Below are 14,735 nucleotides of genomic sequence, written 5' to 3'. Positions count from 1 at the left end.
ATGTTCTGCTTTCTTTAGCCATGATCATGACTTTCTCATGGTTAAAGAAAAAAATACAAAGAGGCAGTGAGAAGAAACGGATGAAGGTGAATGAAAAGGAAATAAAATAAAACAAGAACAAAGACGAAGAAGCTGGAGGAGGGACAGTGGGTCACATCTGCTGGCAATTGGGAGAGGAATTAAAGTCACCAAAAGGAATAACAACCCTTGTTCTCTTCAATCTCAGCAAACACAATTGTAACCTGTTTCTGTGCAAACACAGCTGTAGTTTGGAGACTACTAATCACGAAGTTTACATTTCAGAGATTTTCTTTGCTCACATTTGATTTCCTAGTTCCATGTGTTTGAGACAGTAATGGCACAAGAATTGCCAAAATGGCAAGGGAGAAATTGTTGACACAAAAATGAACTCAAGGTTGATATGATCTCAACACATTCCAAACAATAAAAACACATTTTAATAGGCTAGATGGTCATTTTAAAGGATCATATATTTGCCTAAACGGGAATACATGAAGTACTGGTATTTGCTTTATAATTTTAAAAATTCCTATATTTTCATTATGTTTATTCTGAATCAGAGTTCTCATATTTCAGGAGGTGGGAGAAGAGGGGGAGCAAGAAGAAGTATCAGGCAGTAGAAGGTAAATCAATAAAATTTTAATGATATCCAATTTCATTAAAAGAAAATACAAAAAGAATATTTTAAATCTGCTATTTATACTGATTTTCAACATTCAGGCTAATATTTGTCTGCTTATATTTATGATTAATTTTTTTACTTCATGAAAAGGAAGAAGAGCTGAAATTACTTATTTGGAAAACTTGCTTATTTGGCAGGGAGAGCTAGAGCACCGGGCTGCCCGTGTGTTAAAAGTCATTCAAACAAAACTCCATGAGAATCAAATTAAGAGTACGAAAGAGGGGAGAAAACTACTACCAAATACAAAGGTCTCTGTGCTCAGGGGTCTCTCACGCTCTTTAGCTCACCAGGGGACAGTAAATGCATTTCTTAAAGAGGTTCTATGTTCCCAGATGTTGAAGCTGGATTGATTGTGAATGCTTACCCCCCATCCTTTCTCCACTTTGGGTCATTCTTTACCAGCCTCTCATAACACTCGTTCAATGTGATTTTTGTTAGACAAACGGTCTCATGTTTCTGGGAATGGGAAATGGATAACACGAACACACAGTCATGTCCCTCCAGACTCGGGCTGATTTACACTCTAATCCTCACCCTCCAAGGCAAGGTAGTCTGCTGGCACCCGCTAGCTCTGCAGTAGTGGGTCTGACTGTCTGATTGTCAGCATTCCCACCATAAATTCTGTTTTTAGAAGTTTATGACTTGGCTATAAAATGCCTCTCAGAGGGGGGTGGATCTTACAAAATTAAGTTACGAGAGAGTGAAAAAATAAATAAAATAAAATGTCTGTAATTTTAGACACTATCTAGTTCTTCTGGAACTTCGAAAAGCCTATAATTGTGCTGTCTGTGCACCCTACTGGCATTCAAATCAATGCTTTGAAGTTCAGTGTTTTAAATAAAAAGTGAAGATACTACCTTTACTTTGAAGAGATGGTTATCAAAGAAGATTAATGTATAGCTTGCTAGTGAAATAATAATAGGGGGTTTTCTTTCTAGTCAAAGAGATTTTAGGATCTCTTACACATGAATCAAAGACCACATCTGGTGGTTAGGAGTAACCAATGGTAATATTCAAAATGTAACCTGCTGAAAAAGTTACGCAGGTTTCGTGAATTGAGATAGTCATAAATTCAAGAGATCTGTACAGTTTACTAGGCAAAATTATAGGCTGGCTGTTCTCCCAATTGAATAAGCATATTCTTTTAATAATGCCTGTGGCACTGTGAACTTATAGAAGAAACAATTTGTGAACCAATAATAGTTGGGCTGATGCTACCGTAGTTTTCTCTAATATTCCAAGACACCCGTCTCAGAATTGGCTTACTATTATCATCAAATGCTATCTCCCTGCATATTGCTACATTCAAAACCAAACAAGCAAACAAAAACAAACAAAAAACTTGAAGTGATTTCATTTATTCATCACCAAAAATTTACTGAGGATCAATTATATGTCAGACACCACTCTAGGTGCTGGGACAGATATGAAGAAGAAGAAGGCATGGTCCCTTCCCTTGAGGAACAGGAAGAAAGATAGATTCATAAGTAGTATATTTTGAGAAAGTGGTAGAGTGTGATAGAGGCATCAACAGGAATCAACTCCATCTGGAAAAGTCTCTAAGAATGAGGCTGAGCAATCTTTTACAGGCCCTCCAGATGATTCTGAGAACCAGTCCTAATGCCCTAAGGCAATGTTTCTCAAATTTTAGAGAGCATCAGAGTCACCTGAAGTTCTCTTATAACACAGATTGTTGCACCCCACCTACCCCCACCCATTGCTGATTCAGTAGGTCTAGGGTGGGGCTCAAAAATGTGCATTTCTACAATTTCTCAGGCGATGCTGAGGCTGCTGTCCTGGAAATTATACTTTGAGAATCCCTGTTCCAAGGCATCCATTGCATTAACTCTCTAGCTATATACTATCCTTGGAAGAATTGAGAAAATAGAGACTCAAATCATCTATTTTGTGGTTCAGAGGGGGTGCACTCAATGAGAAAGTCTGAGCGGAAAAAGGATGATGTTTTAAAAAGGAGAAAAACTTGTGCAAGAGTTAATTTGTGAATGATCAAGTTAGTCAACGCAATAGTCATAGTTGTTCTAGAAAATGCAGAGCAAATGTTAAAGTGTGAGGAAGTAGGAATTTGGGCAGATCTATTTTCACATGGAATAGCCAAAATTATTTTCTCACCCCATCAAATTAGATAAATCGCATGGGATCCTGCTCCTTGGAATTTCAGGTCTAAGATACACCGAGAATGAAATACTTATTCTGCGTGAGTTTCCTGGCTTCTTACAAAAGAGGGGTAGATTCTTTTTTTTTTTTACCTAGGCATAAGAAATCATTGGCTTGACTTGAACCTAGGTTTTTCTTTTCAATCCATATGCACTTTCTGAAATTGGAAAATACATGATTTAGAGTATAGAGATCTAAGTTTCAGTATTGGAATGTGATTGATAATTTATATTCAAAGCTCAAAGTTTTAAAAAACCATTGCTTGGAGTTTAGCCATTCAGGTACTTCACAGAAAGGTAATTATGCAATCTACCACCCAGCCTCCCATCCATCCAACAATGAAAAAGGAAATTTGACTTAAGGAAATGTACAATCCAGTGGGTAAAGAAAGAAATTAAATAGCAAATTCATTACAATTGTGATAAATTTTATTGGGGGAAAAAACCCACAAAAAACAAAACTTTGAAAGGAGCTGTAGCAAGAGCACTCAACTTTGGAGGCTGGAGTTGGAGGTCAGTGAAGGCTTTTTTGAAGAAAAGACATTTGAGCAGATAGCTGAGGGATGAATAGGCAGAAACCAGGGGAAGAGTCACGGAAAGTCTAACAGTCAATAAGGGCAGCTTGTGCCCAGGACATGAGGCAAGAAAACACAAGACCAGGAAGGGGAGCAACGTCAGGGATAATGATGTCAAGGCTGATGTTGGTGAAGTTGGTAAATGCAATCACTCAGGCATATGGAAGGGAAGTCAGCAGGTCCCAGACATGATCAGATTTGCATTTTTAAAGAATTGCTTGTGGCTTCTATATGCAAAACGCACTGAAGGAGGGAAAGGCTGCACCCAGAGCAGGCATAAAATAGTAATTTGAAATTTCCATCCTGTCTCAGTTCCCAAAGAAAAAAAAACTTTATAGGTTGACTCTTTCGTGACACCATATACTATGATTATAGTTTTGCTTCTTACGATTTGCATTACTTAGTTCTACATTTAAGAAGAGTGTTTTTTCATTTTTAAGTAAACTCAAAATGTAAAGTGAAGAAAGAAGTGAGAGAAACGAACAGCCCAACATCTGTTTTATGAGCTGAATTGTGTCCCCCCCAATGCACATGTTGAAGTCCTAACACCTAGTACCTCAAAATGTGACTGTATTGGAGATAGGGCCTTTAAAGGGGTAATTAAATTAACCTGAGGTCATATGGGTGGGTCCTAATCCAATCTCACTGATTTCCTTTCAAGTTGAGGAGATTAGGACACAAATATAAAGGGAAGACCAGGTGAAGATACAGGGAAAAGAAGGTCATCAAGACAAGGAGAGAGGCCTCAGAGGAAATCTAACCTGCTGACACCATGATCTTGGACTTCTAGCCTCTAGAACTGTGAGAAAATAACTTTCTGTTGTTTAAGCCACCCAGTCTGCTGTATTCTATTATGGCAGCCCTTGCAAACTAATATACTTTGTGCCAAAAATCCTTTATTTAAAAAAAAAAATCACCATAGATCTTAGAAAATATGTTCTCTTGATGAATTTGAAATATGTTCATTTCTCAGCAGGAGTACAAAGGAAGGAGAAACTAATTTGTTAGAGAGAGTTTTTGGGGGAGCAAGAGGTGGGGGAGGCACCAAAGGAATGTGCACGCTGTGTGAAGCAAAACATAGCAGTCATTTCAATGAACTCCCACACTGGTCAGACCTCCAATAGCAGGTTGTACACTATCCAAGAATGACTAATTTGGCAAATTTCAGAGACCCAGGTGGTGCGATTAGCTCTGCCTGGACCATGAAAATCAACAGTTAACAAGGTTCTGAAACCTTGAATGCCCCACACATGCATTCAAGTCAGGGAGATTTTCTTTATTCTGATTATTTCTCTTCAAATCATCAAGCCTGTATCTTGCATATATCCACCGGTCTACTATGAGTAGAACAATGTGGGGAATAAAAAGAATTTTAAGACTTGATCCATGAGCTCTAGGGAGTCAAGTTAGAGATCAGCTAACATTTACGTTATAATTTGTTATCTTTCAAATTGGGTTAACAGAGTTGGATTGGAATAGTTTTCCCAGTGACAGCAGGGTTCAGCATAGGTGGACACACCTGTCTGCAATGGGCTGCCTTCCAGATGGCACTAACATCCATCCGTTCATCCATGTGAAGTCAGCTGGAGACACATAAACACACCAAGCCATGGAGACACAGCTTTTGCTTTTCTTCTTTGTCATTGAGCAGTTTCTTTTTCTCCGTGGTTTCTTTAGCTTTGTTTTTCATGAAAGCACAGCAGGTACAACCATTTTAACTCCATTCCTGGCTGAGATCTTCCTTTGTAAACATTCCCTTCAAGTTAAAATGAAAACTAACTCTTCCTTTTCCGACAATGAAATAAGTGCAATTTGCTTTTTTCTGTTCTGCGTAAAACATCAAAAACACGCAGCCAGGGCCTCTTCAATGCAGATGCTCCCATGACCTCCCCTTATATTTCTGGGTTCCTTGGGACTTGCCAACAATTCCTGTTTCTTAAGTCGTTCCTCTCTTCTCTCTTCTCCTGACTGAGAAATTCTACCATTGCCTTCTTTGGAAATCAATGCAAAAACATTTGAAAGCTTTGTTCACCACAGGGGCTCCTTAGCTTTGAGGTATTGGGCATTTATTATCCCTGGCAGAAATTGGCAGCATCTGATTTTGTTGATCTACAGGCATAGAGAGGACTGGGAACTGGTTATGCGTATCATTATGACCCAAGACACATATAAACATTCTACGTACATATTTTAGCAAGCACCAACGTATTCATAATTACATTAGGATTCCCTGGCTCCAAGCAAAGATACACAGAATCAGTTTGATAAGCTACCTTTTTTTTTTTTTTTGGAATAGTCTATTGCATTGGGCCCTAGTGCTAGAAAGGAATGGAATTAAAAGGGAACAACGAGAAAAGACAAGTCATAGAGCAAGTGTTTACCTGGCAAAGCCAACACCTCTGCTGACTCCATTAGCATCCCTTAGTATTCTTGTGGAAATGACATGTCCAAAGGGTTTCAGCATATTCTCAAGTTCCTGCTCATCCATAGAAATGGGGAGATTTGAGATGTATAGATTTGTTGGGTCTTGCTCTTGTTGCTACAGGAAGCAAAGAAACAAATGCAGTAAGTTCTGAATATTGAGAAACATATTGCACAAATGGATAAACTTTTGATTAAACTGTAATCTAGATTCCAATCTCCAACACACTCTTGAATGTTCTTTCACTAAGGGCATCACTTTTCACTGAATTCTCTTCTTGCCAGAATATTTCTCATAGAAATAATGTCATCAATGAAAACCAAGCTTTCTGTCCAGCTTTCCTTTAGAAAAGACTAATAAACTTCTATTGCAATTGAACTAAGGTAAATAGGTATATTCTTCTCTATTACCACTAACTGCTACTTCTACTATTACCACTCTAACTACCATCACCACTAGTTACTAATGTTGCATTTAGTAAGTGCTCATAGCATGCTAGGTATTGTGTTCATGACTCAATATGTTTTACTTCATCCAGTATTCCCAATAAAAATAATAGTTATTATTTTACAGATGACAAAATTGATCCCTAACTTCTCCCATTTACACAGCTTGTAAGTGTCAAAGCCAGGGCTGAAATCTGGGAGTATCAGCAAAGTGTGTGGGCTTCACTGTTCTGCTATACCGCCTTCCACCGGACCAATGGGAGAAAAAAGTGTGGTCCTAGAACAGTATCATCAGTCTCAGCATCACTGGGGCACTTACTAGAAATGCAAATTCTCAGGCTCTACCTCAGAACTACTGAACCAGAAACTGGAGGGGGGGCCAAGCGATCTGTGTTTTGACAAGCCCTCCAGGTGATTCTGATGACTGCTCAAGTTTGGAAATCACTGACCTAGACCATACATGAATATTTGTATACAAATGAGATTATAATGTCTCTTGTTTTCTAATCCAGCAGCAAGAGTGTTTAAATATGCTTTGCTTAATAGAATGGGAAACCAAACAACAATTGCTAGCCCTGTTTCTATGTGCACGAATGTTCTCTATTTCACACAATGAATTAATAAGTTGGAACTGAGTTACATGTATGTCTCAAAATAAAACACAGCCATAAATATGACATGATTAATCATTAATATCAAAATATATCTGATATTTAACTGAACCATTATATTTTAACCAAAAACAACAACCTTAATTTCAAGGATAAGAGAGATTAAACTGGAAAAGGAAATTCTGAAGTTTATAGGAAATGACATTATGTAATAGTAAAATATCTTTTGTGAAGAGATGATATCATATTCTGTAGAAAATTTGAGCTTTAAGTACAATGAAAAAATACAATAAGCAAGATTCCAAATATTATTTCAGGTCAATAAACAATTTTGGTATGAAGCTTAACTCCATTCTCTTTAACAACTGTAAATATTCAGACAGGTCGTAATATTTTTATTAAGCTTCGAGATGAATAAGATCTATTATTAGGTTCATTTTTAAAACATAGTTTAGTTTTCAAACATTTTTATCTCCATGGAAAATAAAGATATACTCAATCAGAAAATTACAACACAGGGTTAGTATTTAGGAATAGCATAAATGTAAAAACTGTACAACTGTAGTCAGTCTCTGTCTCTCTCTCCCTTTCTTTGTCTCTCTCTCTTTCTCACACACACACACACACACACACACACACACATACACAGACACAGACACCACTAAGAAATGGCATGATCCTAGAGAGAAAACAGAGATAATTATCCTTTCTCAAATGATCATAATCATTTTTTTTTTTTTTTGCTGGGATGGTGAAAAAAAAGAAAAAGTGGTGTTTCGGATACATAATAATGAACTTTATGTATATAGAATTTTCAACTTTTATAGTATTTCCCTACCTATCAGTTAATTTTAATCTTCACATCGTCACTGCAAAGGTAGCTTGGCAAATATCATTACACTTAGTGGATAATGAGGAAATGGAGCCATGAAAGAGTCATCATCTTGCCCAAGGACAATTTGATAATTAGCGACAGAGTTAGAATTAGATTTAGCAACCAAATTTCTTATCTTCCAGCTCAGTATATTTTCCACTAGCCCAAAGTTTCCCAAGCTTTAATCATTTACATATCATCTTAGAAAATTTTGTCATGTACTATTATTTAATTTACTTAAAAATTTTCTTTTTTTAGTGAGGAAGATTGGCCCTGAGCTAACATCTGTGCCAATCTTCCTCTATTTTGTATGTGGGTCGCCACCACAGCATTGGTTGATGAGTGATGCAGGTCCTCGTCTGGGATCTGACCCTGCGCACCCCATCAAACTAGAGCACGCTGAACTTAACCACTATGCCACCGGCCCGGCCCCTTAAAAGTTTACTTTAAATCAACATATCTTTGGTCTTAAGTGCGTTCATTTAAAAAGATAACTTTATGTTGCTACCATAACCGAAAAGCTAGTATCACTTGGCGTAAATAGATTACTGTAAGAAGAGGGAACAAATCAATGTTCTTAAATTATAGCTAGATACTGTTTATTTGCAGAAGGCTTTGACCACTGTGGTTGACTCGCTCTTAGTTACAAATGAGATTTGTAATTAAGAGAGAGATGAGAAGCACACTAGCACCAGATGGAGTCTTTTTTTCCTGGGAAGAATCAGAATTGAGAAAGAATTAAGAAAAGAACAACTTTCTTATGATGTGATTTCTGGATCCTACACACCTAGATCAACTCAAGCTCCATGAGAGATATGTATCGCACAGTCTGGGAGCTCCTGCGTTAACCCAGGGCTTCTCACAGAGTGGGCTGCAGCACACGGTAGTCCCGTGAATGGATTGGAATTTGCCCAACATTCTGCACGCCTTTGTCCTTAATCAGGCTAAATAACCATAAGCAACCAACCCCACTATTTCAGGGTACTGTATAGATCTTTTCATTTTCTCTAGGCAGCCATGTACCAGTTTACCCTGATTCAAATCCACTTCCAAATTCCACAAGTGTAGAATGCCTTGCAGCTTCTCAAAATGATATACAATAAACACCCAGAGCTTAGTGCATTAGGGATTGCCCAGTAAGCTATTTTCTGAATCCAAATTCAAACAGCAAGGCCAACTCCTTAATTTGTATTCACAGAGACAATATAGCATTGGATAGTGTCATTCCTTAATTTGTATTCACAGAAAGAATATAGCATTGCGCAGTGTTATTTGTTAAGTAATTCTGTCCTTTGAAATGTGGTATTAGTCTTGAATACATTTGTTGATTTGACAACAGAATTTAATTTCTGCATGGAATAAACTTTAAAATAATATATACATTTATATTTTTACTTTCAATTTTATTTATCTATCAGGTTTATGTAAATAGATTGTCACTTTCAAAAAGTTCTTTGGCATTATGAACCAAAGAGCACTTTCTTTTTAACTTTTCAGAAAAACATTCTCATGTGATAATTGCAATCTAAAAGAGTTTTTTAAAAATCCTTTTTTAACTTAAATTTTTATGATCATTTAGCTCTAGAATGGATGTAAGGGGGCATCTTATCCAATCTGATCATTTAACAGATGGAAAAAAACAGAAGCTAGAGGAGTGGTGATGATTTGCTCAAGGCTGCCCAGCTAATTAGTAACAGGCTGGAAATAGAACTCACGTCCTTTTATACCTGATCCAATGTTCTTACCAATTCATGACACTGCCTTTTCTCCTAAAATCCAATGAATAATAGACAGCAGCTTGTGGTCCAAAGGAATATTAGTACAGTCAGAAACAAATATCTCTGAATTCTTTGTTTTATTCACTTTTGCTTAATTAATTAGGTTTACCTATGGAGTTAAAGTTATTAAAAAGAAAAGGTCCTAGCCTTAGCCAGCCTTTTACACATAATCACTGAATGAACACTCTGTGATGTTCTCTAATTTGTAAAAGTATATAACTACAATTCATAATCTATTACATTTAATTGACCATGTCAGCATAAATAACCCCCCAAGTTTGGTCTGTTTCTACATCTTTTCATCTGTACAGGGATTTCTTGATTTCCTATTTAGTTTTGCAAAAGATCGTGAAAAAGTTAGAAATGTACCCTCTCCATTGTTAATGGGAGCAGAGACGTGTCATTTCACTCAAGAATATGTAAATAATTTTTTTTTCCTGAAATGACTTCCATTTTGTTGGGTTTTTGATGCTTATAAACTGCAAAAAATAAGATTTATTGGCACGCATTTGCTTTTTAACAGTCTAAGACAACTTCAGACCTTCAGAACATTTTAAGGTAGCTAAGCAAATGAATATAAATGAAGGACAAAAAGTCATTGCCCATATCTAGATCAAGTGTTATGTCTGGGACTCTGCTGTTTAGATATGCATTATGGCTATTTTATATACATCATTCTGAAAAAGCTAGTTAGCAGAACAAGATCTCAAAACTTAATCTGATAACACTCATGCTTGACAACACCACATTTAAATATTTAGGAAGTAGCTATTGGTATTAGAAACTTTAGAGCAATGTTTCTCAAGCTACCTGGGGTGAGGACCATTTTTATTTCCAATCCGTCATGGACCAATATTTGTAAAACACAATAAAAATAATTAATAGAAAATAAAATTTAAAATATGCAAAATGCAAGTTGCAATTTTTTATTATTATATTCAACAGACCGAAATTACGTCTTGATTCAATATCATGTTAATGTGAAATTGTTATAAAAAGGTTTTAAATGCTTACTCTCAATTTCTATACTTATTTCATTGAGAACAAGTACCATTTGGTGGACCAAACTTTATGTAACACTGTTTTAGGGGACCATATTCCCATTTTCTTCCATCATAATGTAATATGTACGGGTCTTACTAAGTTACTAGTTTTTGCTTGCTTTATATACTATCAAGTCCCTTTTTAATCATAAAATTGTGTATAACCAATTTATAGTCATTTTTGAACTATGAGGTGGACAGAGATGTCTCAAGATGAATTATCTTGACCAGTAAGGATAAAACATCCAGAAATATCCTGTGGAAGTTTGAAACAACTCAAAAGCAAACATGTGACTGTAATACTTTAAAAACACATTGAGAAAGATGGTCATATAGACTGAAGATAATAATACTATTACCTTACATAGAGCAGAGTTTTACAGTATTCAAAGTGTTTCAGGGTCAATTTATTTCATGTGGCCCTTTATAATAACCCTATGAGGGAGACAGAGCAAGAGTTATCATCTCCACTCTACAAATGATAAGATATCAGTTCTGATATCTTAAGAGGGTTACCAAAGTCACATGGCTAGTAAGTAAATAAATGACACCAAAAGTGAAATTTTTTGACTCTTGATCTAGTACTTTTTCTACTACACCAACTCAAGATTGTTGATAAATATAGCTATTCAATGGATTTTACCTGTAGAAAGGAAAATCAATGGTGAGACAAAAGAGTATTCTTTTTTTTAATGGAATAGTCTATTTTAAATGCTGTAGCAATTTAAAAATTAATAATACTAAAAACTAAATGTTTTCGTTCACCCTGAAAACAGAAGCAGGGAGTCAGAGCCTGCTCTGTTAGAGCTGCCCTGAAGGAGTCAGAAGTTTTGGAACTAGCTTAACACTAATATTGTACAAAGATGTTCTCACCCTTCCAGTAGTATTCTCAGCACATTTGATGCATGGCTATAGGAGTTACAGCACCTCTGGTTGAGACCTGCAGGAAGCCTGCCGTTTCGGCCATACTTGCTTCAGTATCATACATATGTGTGATGGTTAATTTTATATGTCAACTTGACTGGGCTGTCGGGTGCCCAGACAGTCGATCAAACAATATTCTGGATGTTTCTCTGAGAGTGTTTTCTGGATGAGTTTACCATTTGAATCTGAATACATACACTGAGTAAAACAGATTGTCCTCTCTAATGTGGGTGGGTCTCATCCAGTCAGTTGAAGGCCTGAATAGAACAAAAAGATTGATTCTCCTCTGAATTAAGAGAGAATTCATCCTCTCTGATGGCCTTTAAGCTGGGACATCAGGGCTTTTTCCTGCCTTTGGACCCAAACTGAAATATTGTTTCTTTCTGGGTCTCAAACCTGCTGGAACTACACCATCAGCTCTACGCCATCACATTGGAACTACACCATCAGCTCTCCTGGATCTCCCAGCTTACTGACTGCAGATTTTTGGACTTGTCAGCCTCCATAATCGTGTGAGCAGATTCCATATCATAAATAAATACATATATATCTCCTATTAGTTCTATTTCTCTGGAGAACTCTAATACAATGTATTAATTTTGTCAAATCTGTATTGCTATGAAAACATAAGGACACGTGCTCAGCTCTGACCTTCACACTAGGACTTCTGCATTCCCCAGCCACAAAGCCATCGTGTTTGACCAGGTAAAGAGAGAGGCACAGTCTACCACTAAGACAGGTGCTCCAGAAGCATACCTCCCAGGTAATGCATTAAAGAACAAAAGGAAAAGTAAAGAAGGACAGCCAAGAAGTAGGCTTTCACCCCTAAATGGTGACAAAGGTGTCCTCTGTCCTGTTTGCTAAGCGGTGAAGGGGGCTGCCCTGTGTATTCAATTGCCTTCTCCCTCCACTAAAAGAGAGGAGGTGATTTCTCTTCTCCTAGTTTCACATGGTGATGGAGTTAGAGGAGGGTGACTACCAGTTTTTCCTCCCAAGGCACCAAGAACAATAATTTCCCTAAAGAACATATGCTTTAAAAGAGCACTTACTTATTTCAGCTTTAATGTAAGCACAGCACTGGCAATCGGAGCTCACATCCTCAAGTTCAACTGGAAGGTTTAATTCTGGAATAACAAACGCAGCAGAAGCCTGATTGTGAAACCACAGCCAGTGCTCAGGACAACCTGAACCACCAGTCATTTGTGCTGTTTTTTAAGGTTGTTACCGGCTATTTCTAGATGAGCCTCAAGTTGAGATGAGCAGTGAATGATTAAATGAGCCTCCTGAGTCTTTACGACTGAATTTGAGTTACCTGTGGTCCTGGAACGGGCGGCCAGATTGGATTCCTGGCTTTCCTTGACTTCTCCCTCCACATGCACCTCATGAACTGGAGCTCAGTATCACGTTATCAGCCCTGACGTGATGGTTTCTCCTGTGAGAAAATGCTAAATTAACATTTTACAATATTGAGATCTCTCTATAGTTTTTATTGTAATATATTACTATATCACAAATATGTATGGTTTGGTACTCAGGGTCCTGACAGCCAAAAATAAGAACAGGAAACAAAACTATAGAGAACTACTCAATATTGTAAACAAATCGCACCACATTTTCTCAGAGTCTAATTCACCTCGCTGAAGGGGCTCTCCAGAGATACCTATTTTATCAGCCTGCTGTGAGCTCTGGGATAGGAAGTTATCACCTGATTTGTTGATAATGACCATGATCCTCTTTCAGACAATTGGAATTATGGAAATGGCATGAATAGGGCCGTAAGTTTACTATGGTACCCTATTAATTTATTCCAGAATAATCACCACAACACACATACAGAACAGATGCAAACCACTTTTGTATCTTCTGCCTAGAATATGACAGCCTAGGCTCACATGCATCTTTGGTATACATACACAAATGGATCATTAGGATGTAAAGGATGCAGGGACATAGAGTTCCACTCAGGGGCAACCATTCTCAGTGTATTCTATGTAAATGACACACCCACACCCCCAGCATTAATGGTGACTCTTAGAATTATGCAACAGAGCTCACGTGGCAAACACTATGTCCTACAAAATTAGGGCAGCCTGATAAAATACAAGATACCCTGTTAAATTTAAATTTCTATAAACAACAAATACATTTTTTAGTATAAATATATCCCAAATATTATACTGAAATATTCATTGCTACATAGGTTTAACATCATCACATCATATAAATTATTTGTTGTTAGTGTGGGGGATCAGAATTTGCCACCCCAAAATGTATCTCTTTGGTTTAATTAAGAAGAAAAGACTCAGAAAGACACTTTGACCTTCCCCTTAACTGCCTAAAACAATTTAAGATAGAAAGCCTGTTCTAGGGAGGAGTTAACATCATAGATAATTAGAGTATAATATGAACTAGCTGTGGTAGACAGGGAGAAACCTAGCAAGGCCCATTTGATCAAAGTCCTCTCCATCTCTCATTGTCTTTGCAAGGCATGGCAAACATATGTTTATCAAACATTTGCTTTTCTATCTCCACGTGAATTGCCTTCTTCCCCTTTGAAGTCCCAAACCACTAACCCCCAACATCCTTCTTTGTCTTTAGCTGAAGATAGTACTTAGGTGGTGGCTTCAGCCATTTTGACAAGTTACTTGGTTTTCCTGGGTTTTTCCCAAGTATACATGTTATTAAATTTGTTTGATTTTATCCTATTATTCTTTCTCATGTCAATTTAATTCTTAGACAAGCCAGAAGAACCTAGAGGGTAGAGGAATAGTTATTCCTCCCCTACATTAGAGAGGATTCATAATATTACCGTTTTATGATACAATATTATCTAATATTTAAGCTTACTACATGCTAAGACCTATGCTTTAAAGTTATTTAAACTTACTATGGTCTTAATCCTTAAAAAAACCCTTGAGATAAATACAGTTAATGTCCTCATTTTACATGTGAGAAAGCTGAGGTCATAAGAAGCTATGCAATTGCCCAAGATCACACAGCTATTAAGGAATCCAACTAGAAATCAAATCCAAGTCTATTTGAATGGGAGGTCTGAGATTTCAACACAAGAGCAGTGTGTTTAATGGCTGACATAACTTTTTCTCAGAGATCAAGGTGAAGGAGTCACTATTGAACGGATTCCGATGGATGTTCAATGTGTAAACCTACTAAGCAGCACAATTTAT

At 37.0% G+C, this 14,735-nt stretch overlaps 1 protein-coding gene across 9 annotated transcripts in view; it reads right to left on the bottom strand.

The window, feature by feature from the left end:
- Positions 1-14,735, bottom strand: part of RBMS3 (RNA binding motif single stranded interacting protein 3) — a 674,890-nt gene that overhangs the window by 250,385 nt on the left and 409,770 nt on the right. For all 9 annotated transcript variants that reach the window (XM_087430659.1, XM_014790089.2, XM_004419451.3 and 6 more), the window contains exon 5: positions 5,834-5,991. In XM_087430659.1, the coding sequence (XP_087286785.1) occupies positions 5,834-5,991 (158 nt within the window). The remainder of the gene's footprint in view (positions 1-5,833; positions 5,992-14,735) is intronic.

The sequence above is a fragment of the Ceratotherium simum genome, chromosome 5 (assembly GCF_057802395.1).
Source record: "Ceratotherium simum simum isolate JZ-2026a chromosome 5, ASM5780239v1, whole genome shotgun sequence".
Lineage (NCBI taxonomy): Eukaryota > Metazoa > Chordata > Mammalia > Perissodactyla > Rhinocerotidae > Ceratotherium > Ceratotherium simum.
This window is presented reverse-complemented; position numbering and strand designations above follow the sequence as displayed.